This window comes from Trachymyrmex cornetzi, unplaced genomic scaffold (assembly GCF_001594075.2).
Source record: "Trachymyrmex cornetzi isolate Tcor2-1 unplaced genomic scaffold, Tcor1.1 scaffold1399, whole genome shotgun sequence".
NCBI classification, from domain to species: Eukaryota; Metazoa; Arthropoda; class Insecta; order Hymenoptera; family Formicidae; genus Trachymyrmex; species Trachymyrmex cornetzi.
Genome location: NW_017295981.1, coordinates 24,378 through 40,114, shown reverse-complemented (window position 1 = coordinate 40,114; position 15,737 = coordinate 24,378). Strand labels below are relative to the sequence as shown.

Below are 15,737 nucleotides of genomic sequence, written 5' to 3'. Positions count from 1 at the left end.
GGCTGCGATGCTGTCAGTGCCCAGTATCACAGCCAATACGATGGTAAGATTCTAATTCAGCTAGCGATCCAGCAAGAAAACAAGCATCGTGTGCCGCAGGCTTTACTGATGAGTCTAGTAGTGTGGGACCAGGACGAAACGCTGCGGCCGACCACGAAGCTTCGAGTTAGTTGGACATTTCCACAAACTCATCAATTAAAAAATTTTGTAAAAATATCATATTCCCATTTCAATTATGAAGTAAGTAAAAATTTCAAAATAGAACTCGAATTTTTTAACTATACCGCCATTTTGAATTTCTCAATTTCGACTTCAGAATCGGAACCAGCAACCTCGAAAACTCCTCAGTATACAGTATCATCCGAATGAAGTGTCACTTTTGCATTTTTTTTTTAAAGATATATACTTCATTTTTTATACTTTTTTCATTCTCGGCGCTGCACCAGTCCGACATTTTGAATTTTCACAAAAGGCCACACGCCATTAAAAAGTAGACACTCCAACGAAAATTTTAAGCCCTGGTTGGTTGAATTCTGTCAAAAATGAAATGGGCAGAAGGGGATTCCGACACGCGGAGAATGCCCCATATATATATACATATATATAAAATTTCAACGTAATATCCTAGTCAGAAATGATAATAGAATCGATTCTATTATCATTTCTGACTGAGATTAAGTTATCATATATTTGAAAAAATTTAAGATTATAATATATGAAGAGCTATAAAATCGTGTTTTGAAATTAAGAAAAATGTATATTTGTACATTTTGAAGAAATTCATAAAATAAATTTATTCATTGTATTGCGCATAAAGGACGTAAAATATCCACACAGAGATAGAAAATTTAATTAACAATGAAAGGTAGCGATAAAATGAATAGCTGTTTCGCATATTATACATTAACACGGCAATACATTTTAGTCTATCTTATTTAGGCACTTATCATATTAGATACGTAATTCCTAATAGATCTTTAATCAGGCTCGTACACGAGCTAGTCTCTAGATACTTAGTGCCTTTCTACGGAGAGGCTTCTTTCTTTTTCTAATCGCACGTTTCCTTTTATCAAAACTAGTTTAGGATAACGTCGAAGAATAGCTCTCACTTCAATCTATATATCACAAAGGGAAGATGATCTCTTCTCCATATAACTTTCAAGGTCCTGCGCGTGCGAGCGGCTCCCACAGTGATATATATGATTGTAATACGTTGTCAGAGTTGTTTAGTCGTCGTGTTGTTGCCGACACGTGGGTAACACGTGGCTACGTACGCACGTGTACGCGCGTGTAGAATCGGCTCTTTGTCGACCGGCAATACCGTATAGCTATGTGTAAGTAAATTACCTTATAGAGCTCCATTTCTTGAGTCTATTTAGAGCGAGAAGTAGCCCGATGAGATAATCGATTCTCGAACGTATATAGTATATTCGTATATATATAGCCCGCCTTTTGCCTCAATCTACGATAAATGCCTCTTAGACTTATACACTCTTTTCTTGCCAAGCAATCCTCTTTTCGATTAATTAAACGTATAGCTTGGCAATATCCACTTTTTTAGAGCGTGACATAGATACTTCCTTTTCATTCTACTGTCCATTTTGCTCACGAGCGTTTGACAAATATCTCTCCTTTATTTAGCTCAATACAAACTTTTTAAAGTAGAAATTGAAATCACATTGCTCTAAGCATTTCAACTTCGCGCTCGTTACAAGTTTAAATATAATATAAAATTTCTAATAATAAAAGATTATGAGCTATCATTGAACTATTGGTGGAATAATGAATACCTAATTAATAGTAATAAAATTATTTATGAGTCATATAATTAATTTTATTATTAGAAAATTTTTGCATTGTATTGTTACACGCGGATATCGATTGCCTCGCTTGATCTTAATAAGAAAACAGATTCAGGATCATCTAATATCTAAGCAAGTAAATTTAGACGCTGTGAAGATTTGATACTTGAAATTTGTTGTTTCTCTTCTCTTAGATGCTAGATAATCTCAAAAATATCTTTTTCTTACGGTGCGAAGTTAATGCGGCAGCTGATGATAACGCTCCTGCTAGCTATTATCGAAAAGATTCTTTTTTTTTCTGGTTTCTTACGAGTTTTACCGCAGTAGTGTAGAGGAGATTAATAGGCACTTTTTTGATCAGTGATTTCAGCAGTAGACTGGTAGTATTGCCCAACTTATCCGATCGCTTTCTACTACTAGAACAGTTTTCCGCTTTCTACTAGAGCAATTTTCCGCTCTTTCAGTTACACGTTACACGTCATTTGACACACTTTCTATATTATAAACACATGCACACGCGTTAACGTGCACTGACACAAGATAAACCAATCTTAAGAATCTGTGATATAGTAAACTAAGTATCTTTCAATATAATAACAACATATTCAACTTTTGGCGAATAAGTTATCCACCAAAATCTGCAAGTATCTCTATAAATTGCTCCTGTAATTCGCGAATACAGCGAGCAACCGAGCGTGTTCGACGATGCTTACGAAAAGTATACCGTAAATGTTGATAAATACTTCGTAAACATTGATGATCACTTCCTTTCGTGACAAGCAATTCGTAGCTCATTAGATGAAAAACGATTTATCCGCCTCGTTTATTTGCATTCTAAGTGTCTTTCGATAGATACAGCTCCTGTTTTTACAGATTTAGCAAGCACTGACATAAACATCCGATATATGCAGGATGTCCCAAAAATGGCAGTTGTTAAAGCGATAAATGATAAAAGATTTATCGGTTTCTCACGAAAATTAAAGGCTGAAATAATTGTTATTACAATACAATGATTTTGAGACATCTCATATAGCGGCATGTTCCAGAGTCCTCAACCTTGGAATATATTTCTACTTAGACCCGTTTTTTGCATACCAAGCAGCCGATTTCAATTTTGTCCACGATTATTTGGCATATTTGTATGATCTTTGCGGAATGAACTATCCGTGTTCTACCTCACGAATATAATAATATAAAATACAATAAATTATCCGCAAGTAGCTTGCGACACTAAGAAATGCAATAAGAAAAGTTACAAACAAAATTCTATTATTATAACGTCTAAATTGTTTAAAATAATTTACTGCTTATATATAAAACATGTGCAGAACTAAGGTAGAACATCGGGACTTCACCCGTTTGCATGCTTACTAACAATTGCATTCTTGCAGTACTATTACGTCTCTCAAAAGATTAACCGTGTTTCCTTACTAACGCATTTGTGTCCACTTGTAACACTTTCGTATACGAGGGAAAAAAGGGGAATAACATTTCTTTTTCTTTTTTTTTTTTATATACATAACAGTCTCGATCAACATATACAGGCTTTGCGACGCAATACAAAATTTGCCCCGCTGCAATACCGTTTACGCTACTGTTTTTTACAATTCTTGCATTCACACACGTTCTCTCGAACGTATACAGTAGTTCGAGATATGGAAGAATTCGCCGTAAAATAGACACAAGTAAACGCACCATCACGGCATGCCTTTTCTCTAGCATGGCCGCCTCTTTATTCTGAGAATCTTTTTCACCGTTTTTTACGCTGTTGATTCTCGACTTTGAATGCTTCCGATCTTTATAAGCGTCTCACATTCTACCACGATTTTTCGAGAGACCACCGACGAGAGGTAACGCTAAGAAAAAAAGCCTGTATGTGCCTGTACATATATGTATATATAGTTTATTTATATACATATGCCAAAGAAACTAAAAAAAAATGAAGAAATAAAAGCGCAAAAAAAAAAGAAAAGAAAGAAATTGTTGATCGAAAAATGAGATCCCTGTCGATCAGCTCTGATAGCTAGTGTGCTTTCGCACGTTTCGCAATTTAGCCATCGGCCTTCTTCAACTGCTTGCTGGACATGGCGGCGGTAAATCACACCGGAAATAATCACGGAGCTGGAAGTAGAGCGAACAGCCTCGAACCGGTGATGCGACCGGCCATAGAAGTGAAGCACGAACGACACAGAGACCACACGGATGAGGAGGAAGGGGCTCTAGGCGTCCTCGCAGCCGCCGAGCACAGACGTCAGCGTAGCATCAGGTATGCAGTTTTTTATGTGCTTCAAAGCAAAATGCATTAAAAATTATTACAGAAAACATATAAGATAAAATAATAATATAAAAAATAGTTTTTTCCCGTTTTTCGAAGAAACTCAATTATATTACTTTTGAAGCAAGGGAACAACATAGAAAAATCGGAATTCATATAATTGTATCACGATAACTGGATTAATGGGTTTCAAAATTGATGCTTCGTAAATTACGGGAAAGAGTTAATAATTTTATTATGTTTAGTAATGTGTTTAGTCTATTTATTGTCAGCATATTTCTTTATCAAGAATATACCAGGATAGCGATTACTTTGATTTCAGAAACAAAAAGGTGAACTGGAAGATGTCTCGCCAGTACGATATACTAGGCAGCAGCGGAGAGAGTAGCCAGGGAGGGGGTGGGTCTGGGGTTGTACTCGTAGTTAATGGCGAGGATCGCGCCCCCGAGCTAGAGCCATTGCTGGCCGAGGTGCCCTCCCAGCGGGATGATCAAAACAACTACTACCACGACCATCACCATCACGACCAATACTACTACGATACCGACAATGATCAATACTATGACCATCACCAATACTACCACCACCACCATCACCATCATCATGACCACCGACCACCCTCGTACTACCAACACCAGAACACCTACGCACCTCGCTCCTCGATCCGTTACCACAAGGTGTCGGCTCGGTTCAAGATCAAAAGATTTTCCTCGGTTGTTCGAGAATGTCCTCTCTCCCTTGACCCTATCGGAAGTAGATTGCGATAAAAGAAGCCGGAAAAGACCCTGTCCGTTATCTCGCTCGAGATGTGGTCACACATTAATCGTGATTATACGAATCGTGTATACGATACGTTTAAGATGTGTTAGTTCTGTAGCAAGTACAAGATGTTTCTGAACCGAAATGCTCTTATTTCTTTGAGATCTTTGGTCTTTTTTCTGGAATTGACGTTATTTTGATTGAAAAAACATGACATTATCTTTGATCATTTTGACTATAAAATTGATAGATTTTGAATAATAATATATCAATTTTTATTCTATTAAATTTATTTATTTAATATAAAAACAGGTTTTTGCATTAGAGAATATTTCATATTTCATCATCTACTAAAATCACTATTTTTGTCTCTTTTTAATAGTACAAAATATCCTTGTCTATACGCCAAAGCATTTACTGTTGATATCGGTTGTAATGCGTAAAAATTTTAATAATTTAATATATATAATGAAAATTGATTAAAACTCAGAAACATCCTGTAATCGAATATAGATCACGTAGATTGTTCTATTTTATCTGAAAATAATTCTAGATTACAATTTCGTCTATTATCGCGAATTTGCTCTGCTACATTGGTCTAAATTAGGATGCTATCTCGCACTTAGTATTGTAATTAATTGTGTCACCAAAAGTATTTTTAGAAAATGTGATCTTCTCCCAAAAAGTTCTTGTAATGAGATCTAGATAAATGAAGTACGCTCTTAGATAAAGTTAGTATGAAATTAGATTTCAAAAAACAATTAAACCCCCGCTAGACAAACCGAAAATATTTATGTTTAAATTAGATTAGGACGAATCGTCTTAGATAAGCCAGCCATTCTCTACCAATCCAAGTTTTAAATTTTCCAATCCTGAAAGGATAATTATTCAAGAAATATGGCGCGGATCGAGAGGTATTGCCCGTGATGTCGTGATCTTAAGCGCTCAAGACCGATTCGCAGTAGAATTGGACGAAATTTTAATTTGCATTGGACGGACCATGTGCTCTCACTACTTATCAGTATTGTGTAAATTTCCTTCAGTGTTCGCTGAAAGAATCGGTCTTGGCCGAATCGATCTGGATTTCGTTGAGTGTTAGTGCTCCTGTAAATAATAATAACACCTAGAAAGACAACGCTCTAGCGTGAACACCACATAGAGAAATAGTCACATGTGTCACCCGAAAGGTCTTAGCGACTCTTCTCGTGTTGATGCATAGAACAGTTCCCACCCCCTTGTCCCTTGCTGCTTTCGGCCTTAGGATTATCGCTGGAGCAACGAAGCAGTCAACACGATCGCACGACTGCCTCGTTCTCCTCATCTGTAATGTTTTATCTTGATTCTTTATGTCCACGTCCTGGTAAGTAAGTAAGATAGCACACTCTTGCGAGAGAGACTCCCGTCTCGAAGATAACGGATACTTTCCTTTTTCCAATTAAGCGATCGGAACTTATTACCGAATGCATGTGCATGAGCGAGACTTTTCTAATTTGCATGCCATTCAACACACACATATGTATGTATCTCTGTGTGTAAATTACTTTTATTCCGCCTTATCTCTTAATTTCTCCTGACTTTTTGCGAAGCTATATTTAACTTTGTTAGTCACAAAAGTGTACGCTAAAAATTACAAAGAGAAGCAGATCGCACGTGTCTAAAAAAGTATCGTTTTACACATAAATTTTATCTCGTGTTCTTCTCGTGTACTTGATCGATGTAATTATCACCATAGTATTAAATTACTGTGATATTTTGCGATAATAAAATTGGTAGCCAATGTAAAATTTTACCAATGCTATTAATTTTATTAATAAAAAAATAAGTTAAATTTATTCAATTCTTACTTTGATTTTAATCTATTATAAATTGCTCGTATTCCTCACTACATTATGCATATGAATAATATTTAATTAATCATAGGTCTCTAACCTAAATGAGCCAAATGATAAGTCAAACGTGCGTCTGCTTTTGAATTCCGGAGACAAAAGGCATCTCGATAGTCGTGTTACAATAGTTCCTTGTTCGGAACGCGCAAATCGACAGCGCGATATTGCTAAAGACAAAGAACCGGCAACACCCCGACTTCCCAATTCCCAATCCGATTCTGAATTACGCAGACAAACTACTAAGTCGAAAGTCTGTTCTCGTTTAGGAGTTGCAAGACGTCATACCGTCCGACTCGCGTGCTGGTAGCCTCGAGAGTCTCACGCATCCTGGTGATAGAGTCCTTCGTCCGCATCCCTCGGCGCTCCTCTCTAGACGTTCACGATCACCAAGTATAAGGTATTGGGTATAGTATGTAAACAAAAAAAATTTCGAGAAAAAAAAGTCACGCTATATATATGTATACATACACATCGCGTGCAAATTTATTCGTATACGTATGTGTACGAAGAATTCCAAAGAAGGATCATTTGACAGCCAATTGTAGTCCAAAATATACAGTAAAAATATTGTATTTGTATTAAAAGCCGGTCCACTCAAGTCCTTGTTAAAAAAATTTTGTGTTGAATCTTTAACGTATTCGAATGTTAATTTAATATAATATGATTATGTTATTTAAATATTTTATGTTAAATTAATGCATTTAACGTTTCTTAGTGTCAAAATAACGTAATTTTGAGTAAGTGAAGGAATAACATAAAAATAATGTATTTTAAAACATAAATTCTAAAATAAATGAATATAAAATACGTATTAATTTAACATATCATAAATGCTAATTTTACTGGAAAAACATATAGTTTTGCTTATATATTGTATCAATGTCACGGTTTTTTGAATTAACTGTTGTACATAATATTTGTAGTAATGTATTCATTTTATGTCAAATTAACACAAAAATTTGAGTGAACCGTTTAGGACACGTGAGATGTATTAAATTTAACACAAATTTTTGAACTGTGTTTGAGAAACGAATGAAATCCGAAAATCTAATGTATTTCAAACTATAAAATGAGAAATTAATGAAAGATATATTCCAGTAAAATATTATATATATAACATTAAACTTGAGGAAACTAAACTTTAGTATATTCCAAACTACTGAATTAAGGACGATGTTTAAAGACACTGATGTCTTCGATTTTCCAATACTTGATCGTTATAGACATGGCTAACGTATTAGCTGGTTTATACATACTACATGACGTGTCGTGATTTTCTCATTCGTTGTTGTCATAATTTGCAGAAGACACTCGCCAATAATGCCTAGATCGCCATCGCCAAGGCGACAAGGCCGGTACGACCATCATGGTCATTACCACGACGGACCAGGGTTTAGCGACACCGTTAGCAACGTCGTCGAGATACAAAGGCACACTCATCATCCCCATGCGTCACAATATAATCATCGGCATAGGATACGAGGTACGACGTACCGGCGATAATTCCGACCAGCGAAAGCCACGACGGTGCAACGATAAGTCTTTTTCACGGAACCACGACAGCGAACTCTGTTTCGTGTTAGTCATCCCCAACCGGTTTTTCTATCTCGTTGTCTTTTATCAGCCTGGAATACTGCGAACACAGCATCCTTGTATTTACTCTATCACCGTATCACCGATATACCTTCATTCTCTTGGTGTTATTTCTATTATATAATTATTATTAATTATTATTGATTATGATTATCTCCAACCGGCTTGGTGATATATTTATCGTTTCAGAAGTCACTAAAAAAATAGCGCCATTATTTATTTACCGTTCTATTGCATTCTTGAAAATTGTCAATTGCTAAATTTTGTAGTTAGATTACAATCTGTTTGGCGTTCAGCGGAAGCAACGAAAGAGAGTTCGTGGTCACGGTTTTATAAAAAAACATGAATGTTGCTATAATGTTGATTTTACTCGAGGCAGAAAAGCTCTGTGTGATACTCGATGTAATACGTTTCTTCGTTCTGTTCTGTTATGCGCCTACACAGACTATTACGACCACTGCGACTATTACGACGATGGTAATTTCTTTCACAACTCTCCTCTTCTTCATTCCCTTGTCTCCACGATGCAATTATGATGTTACTACATAATCAATACGATCGTTTGGCTTTCACTATTTCTTCGTTCCGTTTTACAATGATACGCATTCACACGTATACTCACACACAAACACATGCAAAAGACATCACGAAATGTCAACGCAGTAGAAGTTTTCAAACAATTAATATGTACAACACTAATATAGCATCAATGTTCAACACGTTTTCATCAAAAGCGTTTCTTTTCTGATTGTTACTCGATGCTTTTTACATTAGAAACGCCGTTGAGATTGTCAAGTAGCTTTATCAATCAAGAAAATTGACTAATCGATCGTTGTAGGTAGTATATCCTATATTGGATCGTTACTATAATATGTTAATATGTTAATGTGTAATTATTTTCATAGTGTGTTCAGTTCTTAAATACAATCCACAAATCTTATTTTATATAAATAGTTAACGCGGTATATATGATTTAAAAGACAACATTTATATGTCAATCGTGTTTTTACACATCAGCGTGTTTAATTAGTTTGAAATCCTACTTTTTAAATAATTATATTGTTACGTCCTTGTGTCTCTTCACAATATATGGTACTTGATTGATACGAGACCGTGATATGAAGCAAAAATCATCATTTTTAGAATTGATAAACAATTAAATAATAAACAAAAAGTCATCTGAAAATCTACGCGGATTTCGTACGCGTTGTTCACAGCTTTTTCAATCATTAGTCGTCGCATTCCGTTAAATTATGTTCTGTTGTGTTTCATGGAATTCCACATGATATCATTACGATCGCCTAAATCAATTTCTTTCATTACCGCGTATGGAAGTGAATTCATAAATGGCGCTCGGGCGTAACGATATGAATTATAAAACGCTACAATATATTGAGCATAATTTAGTTTGTCTGCAAGAATTAGAAAGATAGAGGATTTTGCACACTGTTAAGATAACGCAACTGTTATAAAATTGTCACGATTATTGATGCACCCGTAATTTAATAATTAGTATCGTAGAATGTATGCGCATGCTACGTTAGATGCCTCATAGAATTTGAACACAGTTAATATTTAGAGCACCGACACCGACATGTGTTTGCATTATACCGATTCGAGTGATTTCACAGCATTACAAACACGAAATACTACAAGCATGTTGCATTAATCCTCCTTCGGATTTGATAATTTCAAGATAACTAGCACATATTATTTGATATTTTTTTATTAATTTTCAAAAATTATATTACGAGTCATAATGATTAATTTCGCAAAATGTAGAAATAAGAAAAATATTACAGAAATGTACTCCATTATTAAATTAAGTTTTCATTACTACACATTTAATAAATATAGTTGATATTCTTCCTTGAAAAAGAAATAATAATTAGTCCTAAAGGATTAATCAATATTAATAGAGCTACATTATATTAATAGTCATTTATTCGTCAATCCTGAATCCTTTCCGATAAATCGAGCTCTTCGAATTTCGCACAGAGACCGAGTGATTGAATCTAGATTAATTTTATTTCATCGTAAGTCCTTTAATTAGACAATCGAACGATCAGTAATATTGAAAATTGGTAACATCCGAAAATTGTCCGGTCCCCAATATCCGTATCGGGTTCCTAATGGCTTTTCAACACATGCTTACGAGTTACTTGTCGAGCAACCCTTGCGCCGTGTGTCGAAAAAGCCCCGCCGCAACGATTGTGCCACGCGTACACAGTACAGACAGAAGATTTTAATAAGCGTAATTATTAGGTCCATGGAGCGCGTCGACGAGTCCGGCCAGGTCACCAAGTCCGGTTCACAGGATCGAACGTGGTGGCCATTATGGCACGACGAGTCTGGAGCAGCGTTCGAGGAGCCCGAGCCCGATAGGCAGTGGTCGTCCGCGTCATCATCGCCATCATCCGCATCAACACAGCTATCCGGTGCTGGTCGCGAGAAGAGGCCAGGGTCGTCGGCTGCCCCCGACGCCGAACAAGCCATCGACCCTACAGCTGAAACCGACCAACATCAACTTTCCCAAGCTGAATGCCTCGCCTACTCACGGACCGCATGGCGTGGCACCGAGTGGACTGACCCACGTGCCAGTGGGACCTGTATCCGGTCATGTTCTGCAGCATCCACATCCGCCGTCGCACATTCCACCTTCCATGCAGTCGAGTCATCATCCGTTGAGCTTCGAGCAGGCTGTCGCGATCGGCCGCGGTCGTTTACTGCCCAGCCCGGTGCCCAACGGTTACAAACCACAACCGCAATCCAAGCAAAGAGCACCTAGGTAGAAGAAGATTTTACCATCTCTATTTCGAATAACCTTATTTTTTATCATTATTACAATTAATTATTCTTACTATTTCTTAATTTTTGTCTACTTTTTCTTAAAGTATTTTTTTTAAGACCTCTATTCTGTAACTCTTAACGACAGTGTCGTTAAAAGTTATACAATAGAAGCTTATATTCTAAAGTTCATTGATTTTACTAGATTATATAGTTTACAATTGTCTTAATCCACTTGTCAACACATTTTTTAAATACATAACACAGCCACACAAAGAAAAATTTTTTTTTCGGCCTGGGTATTTGACTATGGGTGCGTTCCGTTTCTCGCATGATGCGCATAATGCATCGTTTATCCTTGTTGCTTACCAAATGTTAAACAAGGACAATGGATGCATCATGCGCGATACGGAACGCACCTTATGTATACTGTATGTTTTTGGGGTCGCTGAATCCGAATCCGAGGTCGGTTTAACCCCAGCACGTCAGGGTTTGGCCATAACCTCAAAAAACACTCCAAAATCCACTAAAATCGTTAAACCCGATATTCTCAAACGATTTTAAACCTAAAACCCGGTAACTCATCGACTCTTCAACTGAATTCATAATCCCATAAGCCTATAAACCTATAACCCCATAACCTTATGACCCCATAACTCTGTACTGAAACAGTAAACTGGTAAATACTGAAACTGTTGAACTCTGTATAACCCTATATAACATTTGTAGGACCGTCAGCATTAGTATTACCCAATGTACACCGCGGGGAGGTTGCATGAACGGATTTTGTACATCATACAGCCCTTATAAGAGCTGTTTTGACATAAAAACAAAGCTTTAGTCTTTTTTTGAGCTGTATCGCGTTCTCTTGTTTTCAAATGATCTGTGCAATGAAGTACGCTTTCGTTTCCAACTTTCCGTCGATTCTCTCTTTAGCGTCCAACAAAAATCTGCCATCATGTTAACGTCCCATCGTCCCTGATACCGAGTTTCCATGACCTTAATATCTTGGTGGAATCGTTCTCCCTGTTCTTCACTAAAGTCCCCAAGGTTCTCAGGAAATATATCAAGGTGGGAATCAAGAAAATGGAGTTTTAAATTCATGTTACATTTAAGCTTCTGAAAGTCCGAAATCATTTTTTCAACTATTTGTTTATAACTATTTGTTTATAACTATTTGTCATCCACGAATCCCTAGTTGATCCAAGCAAAATTCTTATCCCTCCCCTTCACATCAAGCTTGATATAATGAAGCAATTTGTTAAAGCGCTCGATCAATCTGGAGCCTACTTCGGATATCTCGTTGACAAATTTCCGAAATTGTCTGAGGCAAAATTGAAAAAAGGGGTTTTCGATGGCCCTCAGATCAGGACGATGTTCCGAGATACTGCTTTAACTAGCACAATGAATCAGAAAGAAAAAAACGCCTGGCCAAGCTTCAAAGCAGTTACTCAAAATTTCCTCGGGAATAAAAAAAAGCCCCATTATAAACAAATAGTTGAAAAAATGATTTCTGACTTTCAGAAGCTTAAATGTAACATGAATTTGAAACTCCATTTTCTTGATTCCCACCTTGATACATTTCCTGAGAACCTTGGGGACTTTAGTGAAGAACGATTCCATCAAGATATTAAGGTCATGGAAACTCGGTATCAGGGACGATGGGACGTTAACATGATGGCAGATTTTTGTTGCGCACAGATCATTGCACAGATCATTTGAAAACAAGAGAACGCGATACAGCTCAATAAAAGACTAAAGCTTTGTTTTTATGTCAAAACAGCCCTTATAAGGGCTGTATGATGTACAAAATCCGTTCATGCAACCTCCCCGCGATGTACATTGGGTAATACTAATGCTGACGGTCCTATAAATGTTATATAGGGTTATACAGAGTTCAACAGTTTCAGTATTTACCAGTTTACTGTTTCAGTACAGAGTTATGGGGTCATAAGGTTATGGAGTTATAGGTTTATAGGGTTATGGGGTTATGAATTCAGTTGAAGAGTCGATGGGTTATCGGGTTTTAGGTTTAAAATCGTTTGAGATTATCGGGTTTAACGATTTTAGTGGATTTTAGAATGTTTTTTGAGGTTATGGCCAAACCCTGACGTGCTGGGGTTAAACCGACCTCGGATTCGGATTCAGCGACCCCAAAAACATACAGTATACATAGTCAGACACCCAGGTCGAAAAAAAAATTTTTTTTGTGTGGCTGTGTAATCTATCCACTTCGCTTATAACTATAATAACGAGTTCTGATTAAACGAATAATGTTTTTGAGCAGGTCGAGGCACTCGGACAGTGACGAGGACGATTGGTGCTAGCCAAAGTGGGACCCTGGACGGTGGTCCGGTGACGTGGACGCCCCCAGGCGTCTCAGGGTTTGTGCATGATAGTCGTCCACGTGGGACGCGCGTTGATTTCGATATGAAAGTAATGGAAGAACCGCAGTCGACGAGCTCGAAGCTCCTGGAGGTTTCCTCCAGATTTCGACTGGCCGAAGAATAGCTTCATGAAGGAGTTGTTCCAGTTACGGCATTGCGGCGAAAGAGATCTAAGAGAATTGAAAACAAGGCAAACGATTCCAGGCGGACGATTGTTCGGAGCGATTTCCGGTGGCTAAACACGGCGACCGAACAGGGTCAGCAAATACTATATAGAAATCGATTTCTCGCGCACAGGAGAAATCGGCAGAACTATCACTCATATATTGACGTCGCATGAATCCGCGAACGAGGAAGAGTGCGACGTACGCGATTCTACGAATTGATCGAGGTGCAATCAAATGGCTGAGCTCGATGAATCTCGAAGATCCGATTTTGGAGCCTGGAGATCGGGTCAAAAGTATCGGGAACGAACGATCGCCTGATGCGAGGGATTTGAAAGATAAATTCTATTCAATCGCTGTAGTCGAAGACGCTCTATATTGGTGCGAACGACGCATGATGAAGCGAAGATGGATCTCTCGAGATCGCGAGCGACGTCTACGTCGAGAGACAAGGTGGTAGGTTGCAGTGAAACTCGTCGTGAATGACAGTGATTGATTAATGAGCGGACGTTCCAGGAGAGCTCGAAATCCTCCGATATTATATTCGCGAGTTAATATTTCGATCTTACCTCGGCTTGATCGAATGAAGACCGTCTCGAGGAAGACTTACTTTTTATACAATTTTCCGGAGGAGAGACTCATCGAACGCCCGAATTGCGCTGTGATCACCACGAAACGTTCTCTTACGTGCGTGTGCATTTATGTATGTATGTATGTTCGTATGATCTTGTGCGTGCATGCATAAGAAAACCCCCTTCCCCCATAATTAGTCAGAAATCGCGACTGATGTACCGAATCATTCCACTTCCACTCGTGAAAGCGCCGATTAAATAATGTTAATTGTTCAACGACGACAATTGAAGGACAATTGAGGGAGACTGAAGCGAGAGAATGGAAAGACGAAATGGTAGTTATATAGTTTCAGGATTTGATAAGGTTTACATCGTCACTTTCAATTTTGAAAACTAAAAAATTAAACAAAATAATTTGAAATGGCGATGTTTTATTTTGAAATCTGAAAATCTGTTTTGTATTTCTTCGCTTCGCTGTAAGCATCGTTGGACGATTCGTCGGGAAATTCAGCCGTGCGAACAGAACGGACTGCCAAGCGGGTATTTCCTAATGAATAAACAAACCAATGAGAAAAGAATTAATAGGATTAGAAATTAGATTGAAAGTCGAAACAAAAGATTCTAATAATTCTGCCAGGATTTAGGTCACCTCCATTTTGCCATTGACAAAATCCCATGAACTCAAGATCCTAATAAAATGCGAATAATTAGAAATCGCTTCGCCGAGAGAGAGAGAGAGAGAGAGAGAGAGAGAGAGAGAGAGACGCGAAAGAACCGTTACGAGATACCAATCTTGTTCACAGTCGCGGTTCTTGTGAAATCAAAATGCGAGACGATTGTAGTTATTGTAAGGGTAAACTCAAGAAACAGAAGGAAGAAGAAAGCGAACGTAAATGTCGTCGTTAATTCGCGCGGATGTTGCTTCGCAATTAGTGCCAATCAACAGTGACTGGTAAAAAGTTCAGGAAATGAGGATCACGATCGAGAAATGCACAATTGGAATACGGGGTGAGAAGGGTGAATAATTTGTTGGGGGGGGGGGAGACGCGTAAAAGGGAAAGACAGAAAGAGAATCAATGACGCGGAGAGATAAATAATTCTTACCATACAGTTTTCAAAAGCACTCCTGTAAATTACTGCGTATAATTGAATTACAATACTTATTACTTATCACTGCTAATACCGTTATTAAATTAACACCTGCAGAAAAAGAGATGAAAAACAGCTACTTCACTCTACTATTACACTATTACTAACTACTGCTACTACCATTACTACTATATTACGATTTATTACCGCTACTACCACTACTATTACTGTTACTATTACTACTACTATTGCTGCTACTACTATCACTACTACTATTATTCTATTACTACACTACTATTACTAAACTATTCTACTATCGTCGCTACTAACGCTGTTTACTATCATTACTGTAATATTAACAATAAGTGTGCTAATTATCGAAGCGCGCGCGATTCGTGAAAAATAAACGAGAAACATCACTTT

General features: G+C 37.5%; 1 protein-coding gene across 5 annotated transcripts in view; it reads left to right on the top strand.

Moving 5' to 3' along the window:
- The window catches only part of cac (calcium voltage-gated channel subunit cacophony), a 266,619-nt gene extending 251,123 nt beyond the window's left edge, over positions 1 to 15,496 (top strand). For 4 of the 5 annotated variants that reach the window (XM_018523049.1, XM_018523052.1, XM_018523051.1 and 1 more), the window contains 7 exons: positions 3,857 to 4,068; positions 4,400 to 4,754; positions 6,989 to 7,119; positions 8,027 to 8,205; positions 8,760 to 8,792; positions 10,581 to 11,103; positions 13,390 to 15,496. In XM_018523049.1, coding sequence (XP_018378551.1) covers positions 3,857 to 4,068; positions 4,400 to 4,754; positions 6,989 to 7,119; positions 8,027 to 8,205; positions 8,760 to 8,792; positions 10,581 to 11,103; positions 13,390 to 13,429 — 1,473 coding nt within the window. In that variant the 3' untranslated portion in view covers positions 13,430 to 15,496. The remainder of the gene's footprint in view (positions 1 to 3,856; positions 4,069 to 4,399; positions 4,755 to 6,988; positions 7,120 to 8,026; positions 8,206 to 8,759; positions 8,793 to 10,580; positions 11,104 to 13,389) is intronic. The other variant, XM_018523053.1, reaches the window with a different exon arrangement.
- The last annotated feature ends 241 nt before the right edge of the window (positions 15,497 to 15,737 follow it).